At 42.8% G+C, this 27,489-nt stretch overlaps 1 protein-coding gene across 1 annotated transcript in view; it reads left to right on the forward strand.

Moving 5' to 3' along the window:
- The window catches only part of LOC149440987 (U4/U6 small nuclear ribonucleoprotein Prp31), a 210,285-nt gene that overhangs the window by 137,863 nt on the left and 44,933 nt on the right, over positions 1-27,489 (forward strand). The window contains exons 7-8 of the mRNA XM_089657906.1: positions 23,803-23,930; positions 24,009-24,081. Coding sequence (XP_089514032.1) covers positions 23,803-23,930; positions 24,009-24,081 — 201 coding nt within the window. The remainder of the gene's footprint in view (positions 1-23,802; positions 23,931-24,008; positions 24,082-27,489) is intronic.

Consider the following 27,489-nt stretch of genomic DNA (forward strand, 5'->3'; position numbering starts at 1 on the left):
CATGTAAGATTACTTTTTCAGCTTTTATATCCTGTCATGCCATTTTCGTTTCTACCACTTGAGGGCGACCACATCTCACAATCCCAAGTTTTCTCATGGTCTTAAAGATTGTCTCTTTAAATGCTCATGGCCTTAATAGCCCTTTCAAATGCCACATGCTGTGGCAAGAAGCTCAACAACTGCATGGTGATGTGCTTTGTGTACTGCTCTAATCGCCTATTCCCACATATTTTTACATCTAATGGGCCCACTAAGAAATGCGGTGTTCTAACTGCTATTCTTGACTCTGTCGCTTTTTCACTACAGTCTCAGGTGTCAGACAGCAAGGGCAGATTCTTAATCCTTGTATGTGAAATCAACAAGATTGCCTATACCAGTGATGGCGAACCTATGGCACGCGTGCCAGAGCTGGCACGCAGAACCATCTCAGTGGGCACGTCAGGAAGAAGAGGAAGATGAGCGCACACGGACCGGCCATCCAGATCTCGTCCACACTGGACCCCCATCAAACTACATTTCCCACAGGTTTCTGGGGCCAGGGTGGGTGTGGACGAGAGGAAAACGGCTCCAATGCGGCTCTGGCACCAGGGGTGATGTAGCCGGGGATGGGCGTGGAAGAGAGGAAGAGGCTCCCACACTGCTTCGGGGCCAGGGGCAACGTGTTCAGCGTGGATGGGAATGAGCTGCTGAGTTGGAAGCCACACCGACACTGCCAGAAGTGAGATTAACTGCTTGCAGTGTCATCCATCAGTGCCCAGCAGTGTCGCCCATCAGTGCCACCCATCAATGATGCCCAGCAGTGCCATCCATCAGTGCCCAGCAGTGCCACCTGTCAGTGCTGCCCAGCAGTGCCACCTGTCAGTGCCCAGCAGTGTCGCCCATCAGTGCTGCCCATCAGTGCCACCCATCAATGATGCCCATCAGTGCCCAGCAGTGTCGCCTGTCAGTGCTGCCCAGCAGTGCCACCTGTCAGTGCTGCCCAGCAGTGCCACATGTCAGTGCCCAGCAGTGTTGCCCATCAGTGCCACCCATCAATGATGCCCAGCAGTGCCGCCGATCAGTGCCGTCTGTCAGTGCCTCCAGGTAAGCAAGTGGTTAATTGCAGTGTTGGCACTTTGAAATAAAAAAGTTGGTTTGTGTTGCGGTTTTGGGCACTCGGGCTCAAAAAGGTTCGCCATCACTGGCCTATACCATTGTGAACCTCTATGCTCCCAACACCCATCAGATCCATTTTTTCAACTCCCTACGGAAGAAAGTGGCAAAAATCCAAAGGGGCTTCTTACTTTATTGCGGTGACTTCAACGCTATTATCAACCACTCACTGAATACTTCCAATCCCTCACGTCAGTTGAGACAGTCCTTAGCCCACACCCTCACGGAAGTCAACCTTTATGACCACTGGAGATGTCTACATGCTTCTTCTACTCAGCCCCTCACAAATCATGTTCACGAATAGATTTCTTCCTAACGGATTTACAACTGCTACAAAATATTTCTAAGGCTGAGCTCCACCCGATGACGTGGTCGGACCACGCTCTTATCTCTCTGAGCATTGAGGAGACTTTGAAATTTACTCCAGTATTCCTATGACGTAACGATGTCTCCATGTTTTGTAATAATTCTTCCCGCTCTGTTATTACTGCTGCTTTGGAGGAGTGTTTTGATGTTAATGTATCTCCTGATACTAGTGCAACTAATGTATGGTGCGCTCATAAAGCTTACTGCAGAGGTTTGTTATTGAAGTTAGCATCACAGGCTAAACGTAATCGGCATTGTATTTTTTCTGACACAATTGACCAGATAGCTAAACTTGAACACTCGCATAAATTAACTTTATCCCCTGACATCCTTCAGGAGCTCCAAAATGCTAGGCTGACACTTAGGACTTTACTATTAGGGCGTCACTGTCAAAACCTAAAAAAGGCTAAAGCTAAATTTTACACTCAAGGGAATAAAGCAGGCAAGATGCTAGCAAAATACTTAACTAGACTAATGAAATCCAAAATATCTTCTCTCTTGGACCCTATTTCTAATACGCCAGCTTTCCATCCCAACAAGATAGCAGAAGCGTTCCGCATTTACTACTCCCAATTATACAACCTCAAGGATGATCCTTGCACTCTCCAACCCACTCCAGACTTGATTAATCAATTCTTGAATAAGCTTTCTCTGCCCACACTAGATCACCACAAGCTAGAAGGTCTTAATCATCCCATTTTGGAAAGTGAGATTATCGCGGCTATCAAAGAATTACCTAAAGGGAAATCTCCGGGAGCAGACGGTTTTTTTTTTTTTTTTACAAAGAATTTTATTATAGAATAGGTAACAGCGGAGAATCAGTCGAAAACCGATGCATTGACCGACAGGAATAAAACATACAAGGTATTCGATGAGTAATACAGAATATGTATTGATGCAAAGACATGAGAATAAACTGTGTACACAGGTGCCAGATATATACAGTGGGGCAAAAAAGTATTTAGTCAGCCACCAATTGTGCAAGTTCTCCCACTTAAAAAGATGAGAGAGGCCTGTAATTGGCATCATAGGTAGACCTCAACTATGAGAGACAAAATGAGAAAAAAAATCCAGACAATCACATTGGCTGATTTGGAAAGAATTTATTTGCAAATTATGGTGGAAAATAAGTATTTGGTCACCCACAAACAAGCAAGATTTCTGGCTCTCACAGACCTGTACCTTCTTCTTTAAGAGGCTCCTCTGTCCTGCACTCATTACCTGTATCAATGGCACCTGTTTGAACTTGTTATCAGTATAAAAGACACCTGTCCACAACCTCAAACAGTCACACTCCAAACTCCACTATGATGAAGACCAAAGAGCTGTCGAAGGACACCAGAAACAAAATTGTAGACCTGCACCAGGCTGGGAAGACTGAATCTGCAATAGGCAAGCAGCTTGGTGTGAACAAATCAACTGTGGGAGCATTAATTAGAAAATGGAAGACATACAAGACCACTGATAATTTCCCTCGATCTGGGGCTCCACACAAGATCTCACCCCGTGGGGTCAAAATGATCACAAGAAAGGTGAGCAAAAATCCCAGGACCACACGGGGGGGACCTAGTGAATGACCTGCAGAGAGCTGGGACCAACGTAGCAAAGGCTACCATCAGTAACACACTACGCCACCAGGGACTCAGATCCTGCAGTGCCAGACGTGTCCCCCTGCTTAAACCAGTACATGTCCGGGCCCGTCTGAAGTTTGCTAGAGAGCATTTGGATGATCCAGAAGAGGATTGGGAGAATGTCATACGGTCAGATGAAACCAAAATAGAACTGTTTGGTAGAAACACAACTCGTCGTGTTTGGAGGAGAGAGAATGCTGAGTTGCATCCAAAGAACACCATACCTACTGTGAAGCATGGGGGTGGCAACATCATGCTTTGGGGCTGTTTCTCCGCAAAGGGACCAGGACGACTGATCCATGTACAGGACAGAATGAAAGGGGCCATGTATCGTGAGATTTTGAGTGCAAACCTCCTTCCATCAGCAAGGGCATTGAAGATGAAACGTGGCTGGGTCTTCCAACATGACAATGATCCCAAACATACCGCCCGGGCAATGAAGAAGTGACTTTGTAAGAAGCATTTCAAGGTCCTGGAGTGGCCTAGCCAGTCTCCAGATCTCAACCCCATAGAAAACCTTTGGAGGGAATTGAAAGTCCGTGTTGCCCAGCGACAGCCCCAAAACATCACTGCTCTAGAGGAGATCTGCATGGAGGAATGAGCCAACATACCAGCAACCGTGTGTGCCAACCATGTGAAGACTTACAGGAAACGTTTGACCTCTGTCATTGCCAAATAAAGGATATATAACAAAGTATTGAGATGAACTTTTGATATTGACCAAATACTTATTTTCCACCATAATTTGCAAATAAATTCTTTCCAAATCAGCCAATGTGATTGTCTGGATTTTTTTTCTCATTTTGTCTCTCATAGTTGAGGTCTACCTATGATGCCAATTACAGGCCTCTCTCTTTAAGTGGGAGAACTTGCACAATTGGTGGCTGACTAAATACTTTTTTGCCCCACTGTATATAGCGAAGAAATCCAACGCAAGAACGAGGGACCAAAGCCAAAACGGTGAAGAACCGACATGAGATAAGGCCAGGACAGAGTGTTAAAGGCCTTATTGATATCTAGAGATAGAAGCATCATATCAATTTCGCGAGTATGGGCCAAATGTAACTGTAAAATGCATCTGATGGCATCTCCGGCTTGTCTGTGGGGGACGAAACCCACCTGGTCCTTCTTAATCAGACAAGAAAGGAAAGAATTCAGACGAGTGGCTAAGATCTTGGTGAGGATTTTCATGTCAATGTTAATAAGAGAAATTGGTCTGTAATTTGCCCAAGAGGAATGATCTCGATCCGGTTTTGGGATCATAACCACATTAGCAGTCAGAGAGTCAGGGGAAAAGTTCGAACCTCGAGCGGACGGTTTTTCAAACGAATACTATAAGGAATTCCAATCCATATTAGTTCCCCATCTTAAACACACTTTTGCTGAAGCTATACTTAAGTCCTCATTTCCGCCGGAAACGGTAAAGGCTATCATTGTCATCTTACCTAAACCGGGGAAACCTTTGGACCGCCCTCAAAATTTTAGGCCCATCTCATTATTAAATACCGATCTCAAAATTTACGCCACAATTATAGCAACCTGCCTCCTTAATATAACCCCTCTCCTGATTCGGGCTAACCAAGTGGGCTTTGTTAAAGGTAGACAGGCAGCGGATGGCACTCGTAGAATAATGGACTTCATGCATTTAATAGAATCCCGTGGATCATAGTTGGTGCTCTTGGCCTTGGACGCAGAGAAAGCTTTTGATAGGGTTCACTGGCGTTACTTAGACGCTACGTTGCTCAAATTTGGTATAAGTGGATATATAAAATCGGCTATTATGTCACTTTATACAGTCCCCACTGCTCAGGTTTTTACGTCCAATCGGAACCTTTTAGCATTACTAATGAAACCCGGCAGGGCTGCTCACTATCTTCTCCTTAGTGATGGAACCATTGGCAACGGCGATACGCGATAATCCACAGATCTTGGGCATTCGAGTTGCAGATACCTTCAATAAAATATGCTTATTTGCTGCCGATGTTATACTTACTGTTACGGACCCTGTGAACTCCCTTACAGAGATTTCATCCTCCTTACAATCTTTCAGTGCGGTTTCTTATTACAAACTTATTACTACAAAATCATCTGCCCTACCGATAGCTATAACGAAGAATCTTTTAAAAGAGATCAAGGCTAAATTCCCCTACAGCTGGACACAGAATAAACTTGACTACCTTGGTATATACAGGCGAAACTCGAAAAATTAGAATATCGTGCAAAAGTTAATTTATTTCAGTAATGCAACTTAAAAGGTGAAACTAATATATTAGAGAGACTCCTTACATGCAAAGCAAGATAGTTCAAGCCGTGATTTATCATAATTGTGATGATTATGGCTTGCAGCTCATGAAAACCCCAAATCCACAATCTCAGAAAATTAGAATATTGTGAAAAGGTGCAATATTCTAGACTCAGTGTCCCACTCTAATCAGCTAATTAAGCCATAACACCTGCAAAGGGTTCCTGAGCCTTTACGTGGCCTCTCAGTCTGATTCAGTAGGAATCACAATCATTGGAAAGACTGCTGACCTGACAGTTGTGCAGAAAACCATCATTGACACCCTCCATAAGAAGGGAAAGCCTCAAAAGGTAAATGCAAAAGAAGTTGGATGTTCCCAAAGTGCTGTATCAAAGCACATTAATAGAAAGTTAGTCGATGTCCAAATATTTATGGACCTAACACAATTCTAACATTTCTGATACAAATCAGGTGAACGGTGGAGGAATTACAACAGTTTGCATATGTGCCTCCCACTTGTTAAGGAACCAAAAGTAATGGGACAGAATAATAATCATAAATCAAACTTTCACTTTTTAATACTTGGTTGCAAATCCTTTGCAGCCAATTACAGCCTGAAGTCTGGAACGCATAGACATCACCAGACGCTGGGTTTCATCCCTGGTGATGCTCTGCCAGGCCTCTACTACAACTGTCTTCAGTTCCTGCTTGTTTTTGGGGCATTTTCCCTTCAGTTTTGTCTTCAGCAAGTGAAATGCATGCTCAATCGGATTCAGGTCAGGTGATTGACTTGGCCATTGCATAACATTCCACTTCTTTCCCTTAAAAAACTCTTTGGTTGCTTTTGCAGTATGCTTTGGGTCATTGTCCATCTGCACTGTGAAGCGGCATCCAATGAGTTCTGAAGCATTTGGCTGAATATGAGCAGATAATATTGCTCGAAACACTTCAGAATTCATCCTGCTGCTTTTGTCAGCAGTCACATCATCAATAAATACAAGAGAACCAGTTCCATTGGCAGCCATACATTCCCACGCCATGACACTACCACCACTATGCTTCACTGATGAGGTGGTATGCTTAGGATCATGAGCAGTTCCTTTCCTTCTCCATACTCTTCTCTTCCCATCACTCTAATACAAGTTGATCTTGGTCTCATCTGTCCATAGGATGTTGTTCCAGAACTGTGAAGGCTTTTTTAGATGTTGTTTGGCAAATTCTAATCTGGCCTTCCTGTTTTTGAGGCTCACCAATGGTTTACATCTTGTGGTGAACTCTCTGTATTCACTCTGGTGAAGTCTTCTCTTGATTGTTGACTTTGACACACATACACCTACCTCCTGTTGTGAAGAGTGTTTTCTTCACTAGGAAAAGAATTCTTCGGTCATCCACCACAGTTGTTTTCCGTGGTCTTCTGGGTCTTTTGGTGTTGCTGAGCTCACCGGTGCATTCCTTCTTTTTAAAAATGTTCCAAACAGTTGTTTTGGCCACGCCTAATGTTTTTGCTATCTGTCTGATGGGTTTGTTTTGATTTTTTTCAATGATGGCTTACTTCGCTGATAGTGACAGCTCTTTGGATTTCATCTTGAGAGTTGACAGCAACAGATTCCAAATGCAAATAGCACACTTGAAATGAACTCTGGACCTTTTATCTGCTCATTGTAATTGGGATAATGAGGGAATAACACACACCTGGCCATGGCTGAGAAGCCAATTGTCCCATTACTTTTGGTCCCTTAACAAGTGGGAGGCACATATGCAAACTGTTGTAATTCCTACACCGTTCACCTGATTTGGCTGTAAATACCCTCAAATAAAGCTGACAGTCTGCAGTTAAAGCACATCTTGTTTGTTTCATTTCACATCCATTGTGGTGGTGTATAGAGCCAAAAATGTTAGAATTGTGTCAATGTCCCAATATTTATGGACCTGACTGTATGTGGAAGGTTAAAAGTGTGGAAGAAAAAGGTGCACAAGCAGCAGGGATGACCGCAGCCTGGAGAGGATTGTCAGGAAAAGGCCATTCAAAAGTGTTGGGGACTTTCACAAGGAGTGGACTGAGGCTTGAGTCAGTGCATCAAGAGCCACCACACAGACGGATCCTGGACATGGGCTTCAAATGTCGTATTCCTCTTGTCAAGCCGCTCCTGAAAAACAAACGTCAGAAGCGTCTTACCTGGGCTAAAGAAAAACAGACCTGGTCTGGTGCTCAGTGGTCCAAAGTCCTCTTTTCTGATGAGAGCAACTTTTGCATCTCATTTGGAAACCAAGGACCCAGAGTATGGAAGAATGGAGAGGCACACACTGCAAGATGCTTGAAGTCCAGTGTGAAGTTTCCACAGTCTGTGTTGATTTGGGGAGCCATGTCATCTGCTGGTGTTGGTTGACTGTGCTTCTTTAAGTCCAGGGTCAACACAGCCGTCTACCAGGAGATATTGGAGCACTTCATGCTTCCTTCTGCAGACGAGCTTTATGGGGATGCTGACTTCATTTTCCAGCAGGACTTGGTGTCACGATCGCGGCGTCAGACCCCAGACCTTCTCACCAAACTCGTGACCGAAGGACTGGCCGATCCAAACCGCGATGTGACGTGCGTAACAATGCCACACCCAGCTGCACCCTGCACAATGATTTTTCCAGCTAATGGACAACAATCTATGTACCTGCGACCTGAGCGATTGTTACTGGGTTAGGTTAATTACGCAATTAACCCCTTCACAGTGCCACCACCTCCTTTTTGATCAGAGAAAGAGGAAACTCACAATATCGCTATAACACTATAATAATTGAAATAATCATCTGCATAACCCGGTCAGTGACACAGGCCGGTTATACAGAGAGTTAAACAAACAGTAGCGTCTCTTTAAAGGCAGGGATTCGTAAATTGCAATTAAGAGTTATAGAAACAGTTCAACACTTTCAGAAAGAGAGATTTATTACTAAAAGGGTCAAACGGGTGCAATAAAAATATTTACAGAGAAGATGTAGCTGAGATAGATATATAGATAGATATATATATAGATATAGATATAGATATATATATATATATATATATATATATATATATATATATATACACACACACAGGAAACAGCATAGCTTAGCAAAGAGATAACAGAGAAAAGTTAAAGAGTTAAGTTACTTGCCAGTAAGCCTTTGATGTAAGCAGATCCAAATTTTTTGGAGAAGAATGGTGCTTTGATCTCCTGCTGTTACGATGGAAAAATGGGAGATGTCTTCAATTCTACCTTCCTTAGGCTTGACAGCCTGTTTTAAAGTTTTCCAGCAGGTAACAAACCAATCATTTGTGCAGGGAGGGCTCGGTAGGCGGGACCCTAAACTGGGGCCAACATCTTTCATAATTCATATTCTGTTCCATAACGTTCCAGCTGCACAAGCGACAGTCTACCCGCGGGTATTTTATTATGCAAATAAGCCTGAGGAGTATTTACATATGAATTATGAAATTATATGTGGCACGTTCGCGAGTTCTATGTTCCGGCTTCCCTGATGGCCCGAGATAAATGAGTGACCCATCAAACTGTTCGTCTGCTCATTGGCCATCTGACGAGGGGTCTGGTTTTTTATGTAGGTCTCTCATATTCCAAGATATGAGACATAGGGGAAAAATTGATTTGAGAAGTGTTCATCTAATTCTGTCACCTATGCTGCGCTAGGTTCATCAGGTCAGCATTTCTTTCAACTTCTGGGAAGGCTTGTTATCTGTTTTACGATGTGTGAAACTACACAGGTTCTCCGGGTAGTGTGGCACCACGTGGCTCCCTTTTAACACACACACATCTGTCACTGTGCCTCTCAGGAAGGGAAGGAGAAGGATGAGGGAGAAATGGATACCCTTAGCAAGATGGAGTCTGAAACCAAAATGGTTGAACCGCGTCCATCTCGGATGTGCGCGTTTGCGACACTTGGCACCTGCCCACACTGCTAAAAGCACCAAAACCTGGTTCAATGTCCGTGGGATTACTGTGCTTGATTGGCCAACAAACTCGCCTGACCTGAACCCCATAGAGAATCTATGGGGCATTGCCAAGAGAAAAATGAGAGACATGAGACCGAACAATGCAGAAGAGCTGAAGGCTGCTATTGAAGCATCCTGGTCTTCCATAACACCTCAGCAGTGCCACAGGCTGATAGCTTCCATGCCACTCCGCATTGAGGCAGTAATTGCTGCAAAAGGGGCCCAAACCAAGTACTGAGTACATGCTTATAATTTTCAGAGGTCCGATTATTGTTCTATGTACAATCCTTGTTTTATTGATTGCATGTAATATTCTAATTTTCTGAGATTGTGGATTTGGGGTTTTCATGAGCTGCAAGCCATAATCATCACAATTATGACAAATCACGGCTTGAACTATCTTGATTTGCATGTAATGAGTCTATCTCATATATTAGTTTCACCTTTTAAGTTGCATTACTGAAATAAATGAACTTTTGCACGATATTCAAATTTTTCGAGTTTCACCTGTATATATCATCTCCAGTTGTTTTTTTTTTTTTTTAAATTTTATTTTCAACCAAACACAAATCACAATCGCTTTCTTCTATAACAAAGACATCAAATCAATATCTTCCTATTGACATAATTTATCTATATCCCACTTCCCCTACCCTCCCTCCCCCCCCCCCCCCCACTCCTTCAATCACCTCCCCCCCTCCCACTCTGCATTTCTCTTCTAACCCAAAAATTTTTTTTTATTTTTTTTCTAAAATCCGTTTTTATTTCGCGGGGTATAAATCATCATCATATATTTCACTTTTTCTCTATACTCTTCCCATTTTTTCCACTTTATATAATACTTCTCCATCTTATCTATATGCATAATAATACAATCTTTCCATCCCACAAATCTGATTCATTCTGACCATCCAATCTTCCTCTGTCGGCACCTCCCTTTTTTTTCCCAGAACCTAGGTATAAGACTTTTAGCTGCGCTCAAGAAATGCCATATTCCTGAATCCTTATATGATCTCACTGGAAGCTCTGTGACATGAAGACATAGCTCTGGATCCAATCTAATATCGATCTCAGTAATTTTCCTTACTAAGTAAACAATTTTCCTCCAAAACACCTGTATCTTTAAACACTCACACCATATGTGATATAACATACCCACTTCTCCACACCCTCTCCAACACAGTGGTGAAATGTCCCCATTCAATTTGTGCTCCACATTTGGTGTGATGTGCCATCTTACTAAACACTTATAGTTCAACTACACTTCCCGCATGCTAATGTTTTCGTGAATTAATCTAAACATTTTCCTCTGCTGCTCCTCGTCTATTTCCCTTCCCATATCTTTTTCCCATTTCTCTACATATATTAGTTTTGTGCCAGTGTCTAATTCCGTTAGTATTCTATATATTTTTGCAACTCCGTGTCTCCCATCTCCCCGTGTTTCTAATAATCTTTCAAATGGATTCCACTCCTTTCTAGTTCTCACAGGTTTTGGGAGACTCCCAAAGAAATATTTCAATTGATGATATCGTAACTCGTCCATTCTGCTGAAAACCTCTCCCTTTTTCTTCTCCAACTCTCTATATGATCCTATTTCCTCACCCACCATTATATCTCTCAATTACGCATCCTGTTTATGATCCATTTCCCTGTGATATCTTCCTTCCCAGGAGCAAAATATTCTGAATTCCTTAGTGGCATTAACTGTGAATTAAAAACCCATCCCTTTTGTCTGTGTAACATTTCCCAAACTTTTAAAACAATAGAAGTGTACACACTTGTGTTAACATCTAGTCCTCTATATTGTGCAGGTAACCATATAATCCTGCTTAAATATGTGGCCCCATCAGAGTGACTAGCTGCACCGGAGGGTGAGTGGAGACTTACCCAGCTGGAGAGGGACTTCGGAGACGGCGTGTCGGCGAGCCTGGAGAGAGACACCTGGGGGTTTCCTGGGGTTTCTCGCGGCAGCTTCGGAGGAGGCGCAGGGTTGCCTAGGAGACAGACGTAGCAGCACAGCGACGTGGGCAGCCGCGGAGGAGCTCTGGGAGCTCCGGGAGTGGGAGAAGCTGCTTGGCGTCCAGGCATCCGAGTGAGCCGGTGAATCAGTGGAAGGTGGAACGCCGGCATACCGCCTCCACACTATACCATCTCCACACCATCTCCATATTACCTCTAACCTCCATACCACCACCAATCTTCATACCGCCCCCCAATCATCATACCACCTCCAACTCAAGGAGGACACTGATGTGAAGACAAGCTATAAGAGACCCATAGGAATCCCCCTAAGAGAAGACGGCTATAGGAGAGGACTGCATTATGAAAGATACTCCAACGTGGAGGGTGAGTGATAACTGCGGGTTTTCTGCAGGTCTTCTTATACACTCTTTATACACTGGATTTATGTACTGGAGTTTATATACATTGGATTTATGCACTGGATCTCCTTGTGCCTGTAATAAGACATTGTATCTAATATCTAATTTGAAATAAGGAAATAGGGGATTCCTAGGGAGGGTCTGAAGATCTGGAGGAGCGGAAGAAGAGTTCTTAAAATAAGAATAAAATTTCAAAAAATAAAATGAAAGGTAAAAACACCAAAGGGAGTGGGCCTAAGAATTCCCAAACTGGTACGATTAAGAAGTACGCGTCATAAGGAAATTTTACCCCAGAAAGATCTCAGGGAGCAAGTGAAAAAAAGCGAATTGGAAATAAGTCTGGATAATAGTCCGAGACTTTCCCTGGGACCGGTATATAATAGTCAACAACTAATAGTCAATGACTAATGAGTCAAGAGAAATTGAAAGAGATCTGCAAATACCTAATAAAAAGGAAATGGCGGAGATGTTTAAAAACCAGGAAAAATCAATAAAGCAAGAGATGGGGACAATTCAGGAAAAATTGGGGCAATTGTTAACCAGGGTGGAGGAAATGGAGGAAAAAGTTCAAATTCATGCCCAAATCATCCCAAAATTAGAGAAATAGATGATAGAAAAGAACAAAAAAGACTGCTTTACATGATGGAAGAACAAGAAAACAGAGAAAGGAGAAATAATCTTAGAGTAAGAGGAGTCCCAGAGTTGACACAGGGGGAAGACTTAAAAGAGTTAATTGGCAAAATTTTTAACTCCATAATGGATAAACCGGATGTGGAGACGTTTAAATTGGATGGAGTGTATAGGATAGGGACGTATCAACAAGAAAAAGGATCAGAAAAACCAAGAGATATAATTGTTAAATTCCATAATTATGGAGATAAAGAAGAGATATGGAAAAAGATTAAAGGAAGAACAAGTATTGCATATGGAGGGAAAAATATTCAAATATTTGCGGACTTAACAGCAGAGACTCTGAGAAGAAAGAGATCCCTGAAACCCCTATTAGAAGTGATGAAAAGATATAATGTGAAATACAGATGGGGACGTGCAGCGAGCTTAATCGGTTGGAGAGATGGAATTACAGCAATTTTAAGATTTCTGGAAGATATGGAAGATTGCTGTGATAAACTTGGACTGCAGAGACTAGAGATACCGGGTTGGGAAGTGGAGGAGGGAGAGTTATGTACTTTTGGGGAAGGAAAGTGGCAGCTGGTTAGAAGAGGAAATAGAGAGTCAATAGATAAGGGGACACCGGGGAGGAGGGGGGGGGGGGTGAGCGGTCATGGGCGGAGCCGAACCCCTAAGGTGGGATCAGAGGTGGATCATGATCCAAAGGCAAAGGAAGCCTGGGGGTGGTGGTGTGGGGGGGGGGGGGTGAGGTATGGGGGGGGGAGGGGTAGGGAGGGTAATACTCTGCAAAAGAGAGGAGAGAGGGAGAGGAGGGGTGAAGGAAAGTGAGAGATAAGAGGAGCGGGTTAACATGGAAGAAGTTCAGTTTGTAACCTATAATGTTTGAGGTGATTGTAGCCGTATTAGTGCATTTGCGACAGAAACAATTGAGTACTGTCCGTGACCTTGAAGAAGGGGACATACCCTGAAAGCTTGTCCTCAAAATTGTATGTTAGTGCAAATAAAAAAAGTATCACGGACAGTACTCAATTGTAAGCTATAATGTAAAGGGGCTGAGTTTTCCTGGGAAGAGATTTAGATTATTTAAGGAGTTGCAACATAGAACATCCTCAGTGTTTTTTTTGCAGGAGACACACTTAGAGATGGAGTCGAAGGTCAGGCTGAGGACTAGATATTTCCTGACATGGTATTATGTGGACTCAACATATTAAAAGAGCAAAAGGGGTTGCTATAGGCTTTGCAAAAAATATAAGATTTGAGGTGGAGAAGAGAATAATAGACCCAGAGGGAAGGTTTTTGTTTCTGAGGGGTAAGTTGCAGGAAATTGAGTGTACAGTGGCTAGTATATATTGCCCAAATAAGAAACCGGAGATATTCCCGAGGGAAGTATTGAAGAGGCTGATGGATTTTGAAAGGGGTCGCTTGATAGTGGCTGGGACTTTAATATCTGCATGGACCTACGGATGGATACTACCTCTTGTGTGAGGAGGGAGGAGAGCAGGTCCCTGAGATTATTAAAGAAAACGTTGAATGAATATCAAATGGTAGATATATGGAGAATTAGGCATATGAAAGATAGAGATTATACATTTTTCTCACATGTTCATGAGACTTACTCTAGATTGGATTATATATTGGTAGAACATCAATTTATAGAGTTTGTGGTAGAAGTAAAAATTGGAGGAAGTTCTATTTCTGATCATGCCCCGGTTGCAATGAAGTCAAGATGGGGTAGAGAGGAGAGAGGAGGATTTGTTTGGCGGATGAATGAGGCACTTCTGGATGAGGAGATCGATCGAAAGATTGCGATAGAAATGAAAAGATTTTTCGAAGAGAATGATACAGCGGAAGTGTCGGTTGTAACAGTGTGGGAAGCCCATATTAGAGGACAATTCATTGCAATAGGGGCAAAAAAGAAAACAGAAAGGAGGGAAAAGATTAATAGACTCTTAAATGAAATATTCGATCTTGAACAGGCTCATAAAAGGAAAACATCTAAAGAGATAATGCAGTGAATAATAAAGAAGAAAGAAGAATTAGAGAAGGTAATAGAGTAGGAAAAAAGAAGAGTCTTTAACAAAGTAATAAGTGAAAGGTATAGATGGGGAGATAGGCCAGGAAAATATTTGAGGGCCTTGAGGAAAAAGAAAAATAGGAATTATATAGAAAAAATAAGAAATTCTAAGGGTAAAATGGTGCATTCCATTAAAGATATTGCTAGAGTATTTAAGGATTATTATAGTGATCTATATAACATTATACCCCAGGACACTTTCAATAAAGCTGATATAGTAAACATAGAAAAAAGAACATATTTAAAAAATGCAGGTCTAGCAAAATTAAATGAAATCCAATTGAACTCCTTAGAATCAGAAATTACATCAGAGGAAATAGAAATAGCATTAAAAAACACTGCGGTGGGAAAAAGTCCGGGCCCAGATGGGTATACTGTAAAATACTATAAAAAAATATAAAGAGTTGCTAATACCCAAATTGAAGATATATATGAATGCTTTGGGATTTGAGATGGAAATAAAGGGAGAGTCCTTACAGGCTAATATAGTTTTAATTCATAAGGAAGATAAAGACCCCTCTCAGTGTGCAAGTTATAGACCAATTGCACTGTTGAATGTAGATACTAAATTGTATGCAAAGGTTCTGGCAAATAGACTTAAGGTCTTGATGCCAGAATGGATACACTGAGATCAGGTGGGGTTTGTCCTGGGAAGAGAGGGTAGAGACAATGGATTGAGATCATTGTTGCTCATACAGGAAGATAAAAATAGGAAAACCCCAGTAGTACTACTGTCAATTGACGCTGAGAAAGCATTTGATAGAGTGAGTTGGGGATTTATGATGGACACCCTGGAGGTGATAGGGCTGGGGGATAGAATGAGGAAGTGGATTGGTAACTTATATAGAGGGCCTACAGCCGCTATTATGGTTAATGGAAGAAGATCAGAGATTTTCAGGATGTCAAATGGAACAAGACAGGGATGCCCTCTATCTCCACTGCTGTATGTCCTATCGTTGGAGCCACTGCTGTCTATGATAAGAAAGAACATAAAGGGAATAAAGATAGGAGACAGAGAACATAAGGTAGCGGCCTACGCGGATGATTTGATGTTCTATGTTGGAAATCCTCGGATATCACTTCCAAATTTTATGAAAATACTGAAGGAATATGGGGAATTATCAAATTTAAAAATTAACCCAACAAAAACTGAAATTTTAAATATAAATCTTAAAAATAGTGAAAAAGAAAATATACAAGAATTCCCCTTTGTTTGGAGAGAGGAGAGAGAGAGAAAGTACCTTGGGATAAAACTGTCTGCTTCAATTAAAAATATGTATAAAATTAACTATATTTCACTTTTAAATGAGATTAAGGAGGAGTTGAAGAGGCTGGGGAGTGGAAATCCGTCTTGGATGGGTCGTATAAATTTGATAAAAATGATAATTGTGCCCAAAGTTTTATATACCGTATTTTTCGCTCCATAAGACGCACCTGACCATAAGACGCACCTAGGTTTTAGAGGCAAAAAACAAGGAAAAAAAATATTCTGAACCAATGGACTGCGGACATAGTACAGGGAATGACCAGAGACTGCGGACATAGTACAGGGAATGACCAGAGACTGCGGACATAGTACAGGGAATAACCAGAGACTGCGGACATAGTACAGGGAATGACCAGAGACTGCGGACATAGTACAGGGAATGACCAGAGACTGCGGACATAGTACAGGGAATGACCAGAGACTGCGGACACAGTACAGGAGATGACCAGAGACTGCGGACACAGTACAGGAGATGACCAGAGACTGTGGACACAGTACAGGAGATGACCAGAGACTGTGGACACAGTACAGGAGATGACCAGAGACTGCGGACATAGTACAGGGAAAATACCAGGGACACAGTACAGATGACCAGAGACTGCGGACAGTGCAGGGGATGACCAGAGACTGCGGACACAGTGCAGGGGATGACCAGAGACTGCGGACACAGTGCAGGGGATGACCAGAGACTGCGGACACAGTGCAGGGGATGACCAGAGACTGCGGACACAGTGCAGGGGATGACCAGAGACTGCGGACACAGTGCAGGGGATGACCAGAGACTGCGGACACAGTGCAGGGGATGACCAGAGACCTGCGGACACAGTGCAGGGGATGACCAGAGACTGCGGACACAGTACAGGGGATGACCAGAGACTGCGGACACAGTACAGGGGATGACCAGAGACTGCGGACACAGTACAGGGGATGACCAGAGACTGCGGACACAGTACAGGGGATGACCAGAGACTGCGGACACAGTACAGGGGATGACCAGAGACTGCGGACACAGTACAGGGGATGACCAGAGACTGCGGACACAGTACAGGGGATGACCAGAGACTGCGGACACAGTACAGGGGATGACCAGAGACTGCGGACACAGTACAGGGGATGACCAGAGACTGCGGACACAGTACAGGGGATGACCAGAGACTGCGGACACAGTACAGGTGATGACCAGAGACTGCTGATCTTTGGGGAGGGAGGGGGAGCGGGTACCTGAATTTGACAGGTACCCGTTCCCACTTCCGCGGTGTAGTCCTTCCCTCTTCTTCCTGCTTCTGTGACAGCCGGGTGCCCACTGCGCATGCGCGAGAAGCGCTGCGCTTTGTGAATGGCCAGGCGCCTTCTGGGACCTGTGTTGTGTCCCAGAAGACACCGCACCATTCACAAAGTGCAGCGCATGCGCAGTGGGCACCCGGCTGTCACAGAAGGCAGCGCGGGAAGACTGTACAGCTCTGGAGTGAGGAACAGGTAAGGCCCTGCAGGAGAGAACAGCTGAGCGGCCGGCCCGGTATTCTGACATGGTGGCGGCAGAAATACCGGACCGGCCGCTTTATATTCGCTCCGTAAGACGCACTGACATTTTCCCCCCTTTTTGGGGGGGGGAAAAGTGCGTCTTATGGAGCGAAAAATATGGTAAATTCCAAATGATTCTAATTAAACTCTCAGAGGTTTTTTTTAAAAAACTTTACTTTTACTTAGAAAAATGATGTTGGGATCTATATGGAGGAATAAAAAACCTAGAATACGTTATAAAACGCTGACTAGAATTAAAGAGAGAGGTGGTTTAGGACTCCCAGATTTCAAGAGATATTATAAAGCAGTGATAATTGCGAGAATTTTTGACTGGACTCATAACCCAGGGAAAAGCACTGAGTGGGATCTCCAGTTTCTAATACCTTCAAAGACAATTTCGAAAAGCTATATAAGTCCGTTTTAGAGGAGTTACAGCGACTCGATAAATTTGAAACATATTGGATAGGTAGAATAGCAGCTTTTAAGATGCTGATTCTTCCCAAAATACTATACTATTTTCGAACAATTCCAATTATTATCCCCCATGCTTACTTTAATAAATTGGAGGTGGCTATTAGGAAATATATTTGACGGGAGGAAACTGAGAATTTCTTTTCTATCCCTTACTAAATATAAGTCTAAAGGGGGGATCGGTCTTCCAGTGCTCTCTAGATATTACTATGCTTCTATTTTGGACCAACTCGCAGAGTGGTTCACTCCATCAGAAAAACTATGGGTACAAATTGAGAAATCAGCAGTCTGATATTAGCAGATTTAGCCAATGCTAAAGCCTGAAGGTCTCCATTACAATCTCCTCAATACATTTTCTCCATCTATTTCTGCGTCTCTTGCGGCATGGTTATTTGGCATAAATAAATTAAACCCCTCTTCTCCTAAGATCCAGATTAGATATACCCCGCTCAGCGTATGAATATTTTATTCCTAACCTCAACACTAGGCCTTTACAAGAGTTGGGCTACAATACTCTTACTGAAATAGGGAATGCTACCCAAGTAGAGGTCTACACTCCCTTCTACAGCTTAAAGGATATCATAGGTTGAATCCAAAGACATGGGTTGACATTGACTCCAACTATGGCATGCCATGACTAATCCTGTTCGATTAAAAATTTCATGGTTCTATAATTATTTACATTACGATAATGATCTCAATATTCCCCATAATATAAGAAGCTGGGAAGCAGATCTTAAAAGGTCTTTCACAAAAGATGAATGGGAGGCTGCCTTGGGCAATAACTTATGTATTACTAAATGCACAAATCATCGGAACTGCTCTCTAAAAATTCTTTACCATAGCTACCTTACCCCTTATAACCTCGCTAAAATGTATCCCAATGTGTCACCCCTACGCTGGAGTAATTGTGGGGAGGAAGGGAATCTACTCTGTGGGGATGCCCCTACATACAAAATGTTTGGCAGGAGATTTGTGCTCTCATTTCACAGGTTTCTGGCATAACTAGCCCGACGCCTCATCTAGCGCTCCTCAATATTACATTGCACTTATTCCCTGCCCAGTATAGAACAATTGTTGGCCATATACTTATCGCTGCTAGAATGTCTATCACTGCTGCCTGGAAATCAGTGAGGATTCCCACCATCCTAGAAGTAATCCATAGAGATCCTGAAGAAGCCATGTGTTCGGGGTGTAACGTGTAGAGCGCAGTGACGTCATTTCCGGGTGGAGCTCGGTGACGCAGTTCCGGTGACGCATTTCCGTTTTTTTTGCCATCTTGAGTCCCTTAGTACACCCATAACATATGGGAATCCGTGGGTTGTGTACTTGGACCATGTGAGTGATTTATCTGGCATTTTTGATTAAATATATTGACATACTACACTATGGAAGTATTTCTCTTTGTTTACCCTTCCGTGGCCCTGATATTATATTGCTGAGTCTCTCTATGCCTAATACATTTGGAGTGGATATTGGAGTGATAGATAAGGTGTTGTGAAGTCATCAGTATTATCGGAAGTTAAAGATTCCAATCGGGGTGGAACATCTTATATGATTTGTGACCCTTAGGGGTCGAATAAAGGAGATGAGGAGGCACTCTAGCCACTGGAGGATATATGCACTAGAGTGACACCTTTTTTGAGCACAAAATTTTGAAGTGGAAAAGCATTTAGTATTTTATTTATTTCACATCAAAAGAGTGTTAGCACGATTGTTGCACTTTAATCTGGACTTTTTTGATTGTTTGTTTTACTCAACACTTGTCACTTTAGGCAGTGATTGTTCACTTTGTATCAATTTACGGTTTTTTATATATACATGATTGTGTGTATTTGTATATATATATTTAGTTTTTTTGGGCACTTGTCACTTTTTATACACTTAGTTTGTGTACACCTAGTACCAGTTTTATCCACTGGGTGGAAGACTGGTAGTTTGTTTTGCTTGCACATTTTCATTGATTTGAAGCACCAGTCACTTTCACTATATAAATATCTATGTATTTGAGATTTTGTATTTATATTTATTTAGTATAATTTTGTTTTGTTTGCATATTTATATTTATATGGAGCACTAGTCACTTTATTTTATTTCACTTTATTTTTATGCATTATTTTGTTCATATCTAGTTTAATTAGTTTATTACCCTCATGGCTGAGCGCTTCATCCACTATTAAATCCATAGAGTTAATTCGAATTACATTTGTGAAAGAGCAGTGGCTCTTCAATGCCAAAATACGGGGAAATTTGACCTGAAATGGTATAGTTGGTCAAGAATGTTTATGCCCCATGATATGAATGTATGAGTATACTGCTTTACATACCATAGTGTTTATTTGGTTATTGCTACATCTACGCTCTGATCTCGCCTTCTCTGTTTTTTTTCCTTTATTCCTGTTTTTTCACCCTCCTCTTCTTTTTTTTTTTTGTTTTTTTTTTGGGGGTTTTTTTTTTTGTTTTGAGTTTTTTTTGTCAATAATGAGCACTATGTATGCACTATATGCCTTAAGGGTCAAGTAATCTGTTGGTTACAAGTTTTGCTAACTTAGATGTACTCTCTTACATATGCAATCGTAAAGCCAAGGCCATATTTCATCTGTTCTACCAGACCTCTAGGCGTGGTGACGCCATCATTGGTATCAGTGGCAGGAATAGTGCCCCATCATTGGTATCAGTGGCAGGAATAGTGCCCCATCATTGGCATTAGTGGCAGGAATAGTGCCCCATCATTAGTATCAGTGGGAGGAATAGTGCCCCATCATTGGTGTCAGTGGGAGGAATAGTGCCCCATCATTAGTATCAGTGGGGGGAATAGTGCCCCATCATTGGTATCAGTGGCAGGAATAGTGCCCCATCATTAGTATCAGTGGGGGGAATAGTGCCCCATCATTGGTATCAGTGGGGGGAATAGTGCCCCATCATTGGTGTCAGTGGGAGGAATGGTGTCCCATCATTGGTGTCAGTGGGGGGTGGAATAGTGCCCCATCATTGGTGTCAGGGGGGGGGGGGGAATAGTGCCCCATCGTTGATGTCAGTGGGGGGGAGGAATAGTGCCCCATCGTTGGTGTCAGTGGGGGGGAGGAATAGTGCCCCATCGTTGGTGTCAGTGGGGGGGAGGAATAGTGCCCCATCGTTGGTGTCAGTGGGAGGAATAGTGCCCCATCGTTGGTGTCAGTGGGAGGAATAGTGCCCCATCGTTGGTATCAGTGGGAGGAATAGTGCTCCATCATTGGTATCAGTGACACCAATGATGGGGCACTATTCCTCCCACTGACACTTGCTGACCCTGTTCTCGTATGGTGCTGCTGCAGCCAGCATATGTGGTTGCAGCAGCACCTCTACACTGACCACTTACCTGCTGGTCCTGCACTCGATTTTCGCGGGGCCGCTCGGCTCCACCCCCTCGCCGGTGATTGGCCGCCTGTGTGCCTTTCCTGAGCTACAGTTCTGGCGGCCAATCACTGGTGAGGAGGCGGAGCCGAGCAGCCGCACGAACATCCAGTGGCCGAACTGAAGGCACAGCCGCGCTTCCTGGACCGGATCGTCGTGGGACCGGAACCAGGTAAGAAACAGCCGCTGCCCACCCCTGTACTTAGTGTCCCTTCCATTGGGGGAAGGGGGGGCGGCGGCGGCAACGCGCCGCCCCCCTAAAAAGTGTCAGTATGCCGTATACCGGCGTATAAGACGACCCCCGACTTTTGAGAAGATTTTCAAGGGGTAAAAAGTCGTCTTATACGCCGGCAAATACGGTAGATCTGCAAGAGCAGACAGACAGGAGGGTATGTGGATCCCTAGGTATTTTAATAGCTTTTGATTTGCCATTTGAATGCAAAGTTAGAACGAAGTCGAGATGAAAGTGGCAGAGGCAGGACAATTAAGGACAATAGAGGGGAGTGAAACATGCGGGTTTGTGACATATAATTTATTTCTTTATTTTATTTATTTCAGGAACTTATCTAGCACTGTCAATTTACGCAGCGCTTTACAGATATTGTACATTCACATCAGTCCCTAACCCTCAAGAGGTGCACAGTCTAAGGTCCCTAACTCACATTCATACATACATATACTAATAAAGGTTATCCATATAAAGTGACATTTTATATTGGAATTGGCTCAACTGGATGCCCTATATGTCAGGATTCTGTCTTAGGGCTGTGGCAAGATGTTCCATAGTGAGTATAATAGGGGTGAGAAGGGGCATCCCTGTCGAGTACCATTATGAATACGAAAAGATTCAGAAAGGAGGCCATTAGAATGGATTTGCACTGTTGACAGTTATAGAGAGCCAGAATTTTGTTTAGTAGGTTAGGCCCAAGACCTATCTGTTGGGAGTGTACAATGGGGGCGCGCATGTGTACTCACTTCTCTTCTTTCTGTGTGTTTATAAGAGACAGAGAATTGGGCTCGGCTCCAAACCCCCCCCCCCCCCCCCACTCCTTGTCACTGGCTCTGATTATGGCTCCCGCTGCTATATCTAAGCCAATGAGGCATGAGAGAGCAGAGACAGCCTCCGCTCTCCTGCACAATGCTGCATCAAGATCAGGCTCCAGTATGTATTTAGGGGGACTGAGGGAGAAGTTGCATGCAGAAGGCTTTTTTACCTTACATAGAATACAGTATAGTAAAATAAACCTTATCCCTTAACATTCACTTTAAACTCCTGCCTTGTATGCTTGGAAGGATAGGCAGGGATGGCATTCCATTGATTCTCATTGCACTGAATTGAGACAGGGATGCGTAGTTCTCTGACTTAGTCAGACTTCTAGTGGGCTCTCTATGGGCCCTACCGAACTGTCTGGACCTTCTCTCTCAAGGGACTGTGTTCCAATCTGATACATAGTGGCTGGCTTTGATAGCTTATCTGTTGACGCCCAAGTCCTGAGGGATAGGGATCTTGAGGATTCAGTGATTCTCATTTTGCTGAAGTCCAAAAAGTCTTCTTATAATAAGATTTACCACAGCACCTGATAAGGGTATTGTGCTTGGTATGAAAAACAATATCGTCACACCAGGAAATACTTTGTGGCATGGATATTATTTCTTTTGTTAGGACTGGACAAGTTCTTTGCCATAAGTACTATAAGAGGCCAAGTTCCTGCCTTGGCTGTGCTCTTTCAGAGACCATTGGCTCCCCACTCCTTGGTCAAAGCTTTGTGTAAGGTTTTAGCTCACATTGTTTTACCCGTACCCTTCCCACTGTCTCCTGGGGATCTCACCTTGGTGTTGTCAGTCCTTCAGAGGCCATTGCATGAACCCATTCAGGAAATTTCTTCCCCTCTCCTGTGACACAAGGTTGCTTTTCTCGTGGCTGTAATTTTGATTAGGAGGTTGTTTTGAGCTTGCACTTTTTTTCCTGTAAGGTGCCTATTGTTTCACAAAGACAAGGTTGTGTTGAGATCACATAATTCATTCCTGTCTATGATGGTCTTTGTGTTTCACTTTAAGCAGGATTGCCTCCCTTTTATCCATCTCCAAACCATCCAAAGGAGATTGCTCTTTATTGCTTAGAATTGGTTAGGGCTGTGTGAGCCTACCTCGCTGCTATTGCCTTGTTTTGACAATCTGAGCTGATCATTTTGCCTAAAGGTTCCCAGAAGGTACAGATTGCCTCTGGATCCAAAATTGCAAGGTGGTGGATTCACCAAATCATGTCTCCACCCTACCTGTTAAACCCCACTCCACCAGAAGTGTTGTGCTTCATGGGCTTTACAACATTAGGCTTAGGTTTCCTAGGGCTGTAAGGCTTTCACCTGGTCTTCTGCACACACGTTTACCAAGTTTTGGTTCACTCCAGTAATGCTTGCTGACCAAACTGAAGCACTGCTAGCAGTGACGTTTTTTTGCTATGTGTTAGTGTCCACTCTCAAGGTGGAGAATAACCCAACCATCTAAGAATTAACTCTATCCTGTGATGTATTACAAAAAAAAGCATTTTACACATAAGTCAAAATAAATTGCTCTGGTTTGTAAGGAGCATACAGGTACAGAAGCTGAAGAAGACATGAAATGTAATGCCTACATTTTATATTTGCTAGCTCTTGAGTGTCTAGAGTTTCAGTGTGTTTGTTTTTTTACATTGTAGGTGGGTTATGACTTAAAAGAGGAGATTGAAAGAAAGTTTGACAAGTGGCAAGAACCTCCCCCTGTTAAACAAGTGAAACCTCTGCCAGCCCCACTTGATGGACAAAGGAAGAAACGTGGCGGTCGCAGGTAAGGATGTTCTTTTCTGTATAAGCATAGATTATGTAGGTGATGGGGATGCAAATAATACCTGCCTTTTTATCATAGATACCGAAAGATGAAAGAGCGACTGGGGCTTACAGAAATTCGCAAACAAGCTAACCGGATGAGCTTTGGAGAGGTATGATGTTCTCCCATTGTAATTAGAAATACAGATCTTACATAGGATTATTAATGAATATAATACTCCAGCATTTTATATTCCTGATATATGTATTTTGTACCATGTATGTGTTAAAATGTATTCTTTTCTCTTTGTGTTTCTTCCTTTTGAGGTGATTGTAACCTTATTAGTGCACTTGCAACATAAACAATTGAGTACTGTCTGTTACTTTTTTTTTGTACTAAAATATAGTTTTTCAGAACGACCTTTCAGAGTGTTCCCCTCCTTTGAGGTCCAAACAGTACTAATGCACAAAGCTTTAGCAAAAGCAGAAGATCAATGCATCCCCTTAAATCCTATGGAACTCTTCACATCATCATTTGCAATTCAGTTGTGCTTTTAAAAGTCTTGCTTGATGCATTTTTGGCTCATGTTTTGTGTGTGTTTAACCCTTTCGCTGCCATGTACATACTTTCTATGAACCAGACAGAAGATGTTTTGCACACACTCCCGATGGCTGTGTACAGCCAGACTCCTGCCTGTCATATGGAAGCATTCTGGTGGCTGCGCCGCTGCCCAATTACTTACACACACCACCCCCCTTCCCACTTTTGATAGTGTAGCGGCCAATCTGACAGTGGATAGGAACTGACACCAACATCTCCGGTGCTCAGTGAAAACTTTACTAATGACAGTGGCTGGAAAGTGGTTAACATCTAGGGGCAATTAAAAGGTTAACTGTGTACCTAACAAGTGTAAAGTGTATACTGTGTGCTGCTCTTGCTGAGCAATGTGACCGTTTTTACAGGGAAGGAAAAAAAAAAAAAAACAGCCACATCGCTGCACTATTCTTCACACAGGACTCTCTTCTGTCGATCAGTGGGTCCCGGCCAATGGCTGACAAGCAAATGTCAGCACAGCTGGTGATGTCTGCTTTCAGAAAATATACAATGTTTTGGGGGGTTATGCAATCTTCAGGCCTAAACTAATTTTTTAAATGTGTAAAATATGCTCTGGCAACCAAAAGGCTAAATGGCCCTTTCATACTGATCAGTATTTGATGTGCATTTGTGTTCTGCTTCGCGTTATTGAACTAATGTATAATACATTAGTTCAATACATAAGACAGTCTAACAATAATTCAGAAGTCAAGAAACGTGAGACATCAGATCCGTATGTATTCTTTGTTCTGAATAACTTTGTAAAACTGCAACATAAGCACAAACAAAACATGTGTCAGTACATTAAACATTATACAACAGCTTCATCCCATCGGTGAGTGTACTCACGGACAGTTCCAGCATAAGTCCAGGAATAGCTTGGAGCTCCACTGTATGCTACTTGCTAGTTTCAGAAGCAGTCATGAAATGGAGGATAGAAAGTTCCAGGTTAGAGGTTATTGCCTCTATGTGAAAATTACAACTTCCTGACAAATCCTGATATAACTAGGCATAACTCTAACCACTAGATGGCAGCAACATCACATAACATTACAGTATATTACATACATTTGTTTTCAACAATATGGACAGAACACTCCCTGTCTGGCATAATTTATTATGACACTACCTATGTAACAACTGCTATGCAGAAAAAACACACAAACAGGAAAATGGAATCCTAGCAAATCTGAAACTAAAACTATAATGTCATAGTTTAACCATTATCCCACCAAAAACTGAATATATATGCGGTATATCAGCCTTTCTCAACCTTTGGAAGTTCGGCATGAGACAAACGTCCACCCACTCTCAACAACCCATTTTTGTCTACGAAGGGGCTGAGCTTCCTAAGATGGCTTTGTTTTGAGAATGTCTTTTTGTTTTGTGATGCAGTCAATTTCCTTCTGGAAATGTTTGTTTTGAACAGAAGAAATTATAACAGACTTTGCCTGAGAAAGTTCTTCTAGATTGACCTGTTCATGGAAACTTTCCCACCTTCTGACCTGATTGCTATTGGTTTCCCTCCGGAAGGTTTTAGCGACGTGGATGAGTCTGGCTAGGGTTTTAACTAATATCTTCCAGCAAGAAAATCTCTCAAAGCAATGTGAATGAAGTGCTTCAGAAACTTTGGTACTGAAACTTGTAATTTCCAATCTGATATCAGGGTCAGCTTTGGGCTCTATGAGTGGATAAACATTAGCAGTGTCTATATCCTTACAGTGTGGTTGGTACAGAAAGGATGGGCCTGAGAACCATATAGAGTTCTGCAGGCATGCTGCTTGAGTAGGTCTAGTGGCAAAATCTGCAGGGTTTTGCTCTGTAGATACATAGAACCACTGATCTGGGTGTGTACATTGCTGGATTCTATTCACTCTGTTGGAGACATACGGATAGAATCTCCTTGTGGTGTTGCAAATGTACCCTAGGACAGTCTTGCTATCAGTGAAGAATTTCACAGCATCCAAGTCAGTGTCTAGTTCATAAGTGATTAGTTCAGACATTTCGACTGCAAGTACAGCAGCACACAACTCTAAACGAGGAATCGTTTGGGCCGGTTTAGGGCTTAATTTGGACTTTCCTATAACAAATCCAACATGGCACACATTTTCTGCATCAATTACTTTTAAGTAAGATACTGCACCTATCGCTATGGTGGATGCATCTGAGAAAATGCACAGTTCTTTCCTGCGAGCTGTTGATAGAGATATGGGAACATAACATCTGTCTATCTTTAGGTGCTCTAACGCTTGCAAGGATTCTGTCAATTGAACCCACTCACATAGTCTCCCTTCTGGAAGCAATGCATCCCATTCACTTTTCCCAGATGACCGTTCCCGAACTAAGGCCTTACCTTTTATTGTCACAGGTGACACAAACCCTAGGGGATCATAGAGGCTATTTTACGGTGGATAGAATTCCTCTACGTGTAAAGGGCTTTTCCTCTGAAGAAACTCGGAAAACAAAACTATCTGTTTCTAGATCCCAACTCAGGCCTAGGCTTCTCTGCAGAGGAAGGGTGTCTGTACCTAGGCAAAGATCTTTAAGGTCCTTAGCTCTGTCTGCTACAGGGAAGGTTTCCATTACTCTTTGGCTGCTGGAAGCAATTTTATGAAGACGCAGATTTGCTTTGCTTTACTGAGGATGGAAATTGCATCTTCAGGTGTGCTAGCAGAAGCGAGTCCATCATCCACATAGAAATGCCTCAATACAAAGTGTTTGGCTTCTTCTCCATAGAACTCCGCAGTTTTGTGGGCAGCCTTTTGCATGCAGTATATAGCGACAGCAGGAGAGGGTCTGTTGCCAAATACGTGCACTTTCATTCTGTACTCGACAATTTCCTTGTCTGTCATTGTCTTCATACCAGAGAAAACGTAGAAAGTCTCTATGGTCTTCTCTGACAAGAAAGCAATAAAACATTTGTTGCACATCTGCTGTGAAAGCAATGGGTTCTTTTCTGAAGCGCATAAGGACACCTAGCAAAGTA

Source organism: Staurois parvus, unplaced genomic scaffold (assembly GCF_062004578.1).
Source record: "Staurois parvus isolate SC_StPar_1 unplaced genomic scaffold, SC_StPar_1.0 ptg001040l, whole genome shotgun sequence".
Classification (NCBI taxonomy): Eukaryota; Metazoa; Chordata; class Amphibia; order Anura; family Ranidae; genus Staurois; species Staurois parvus.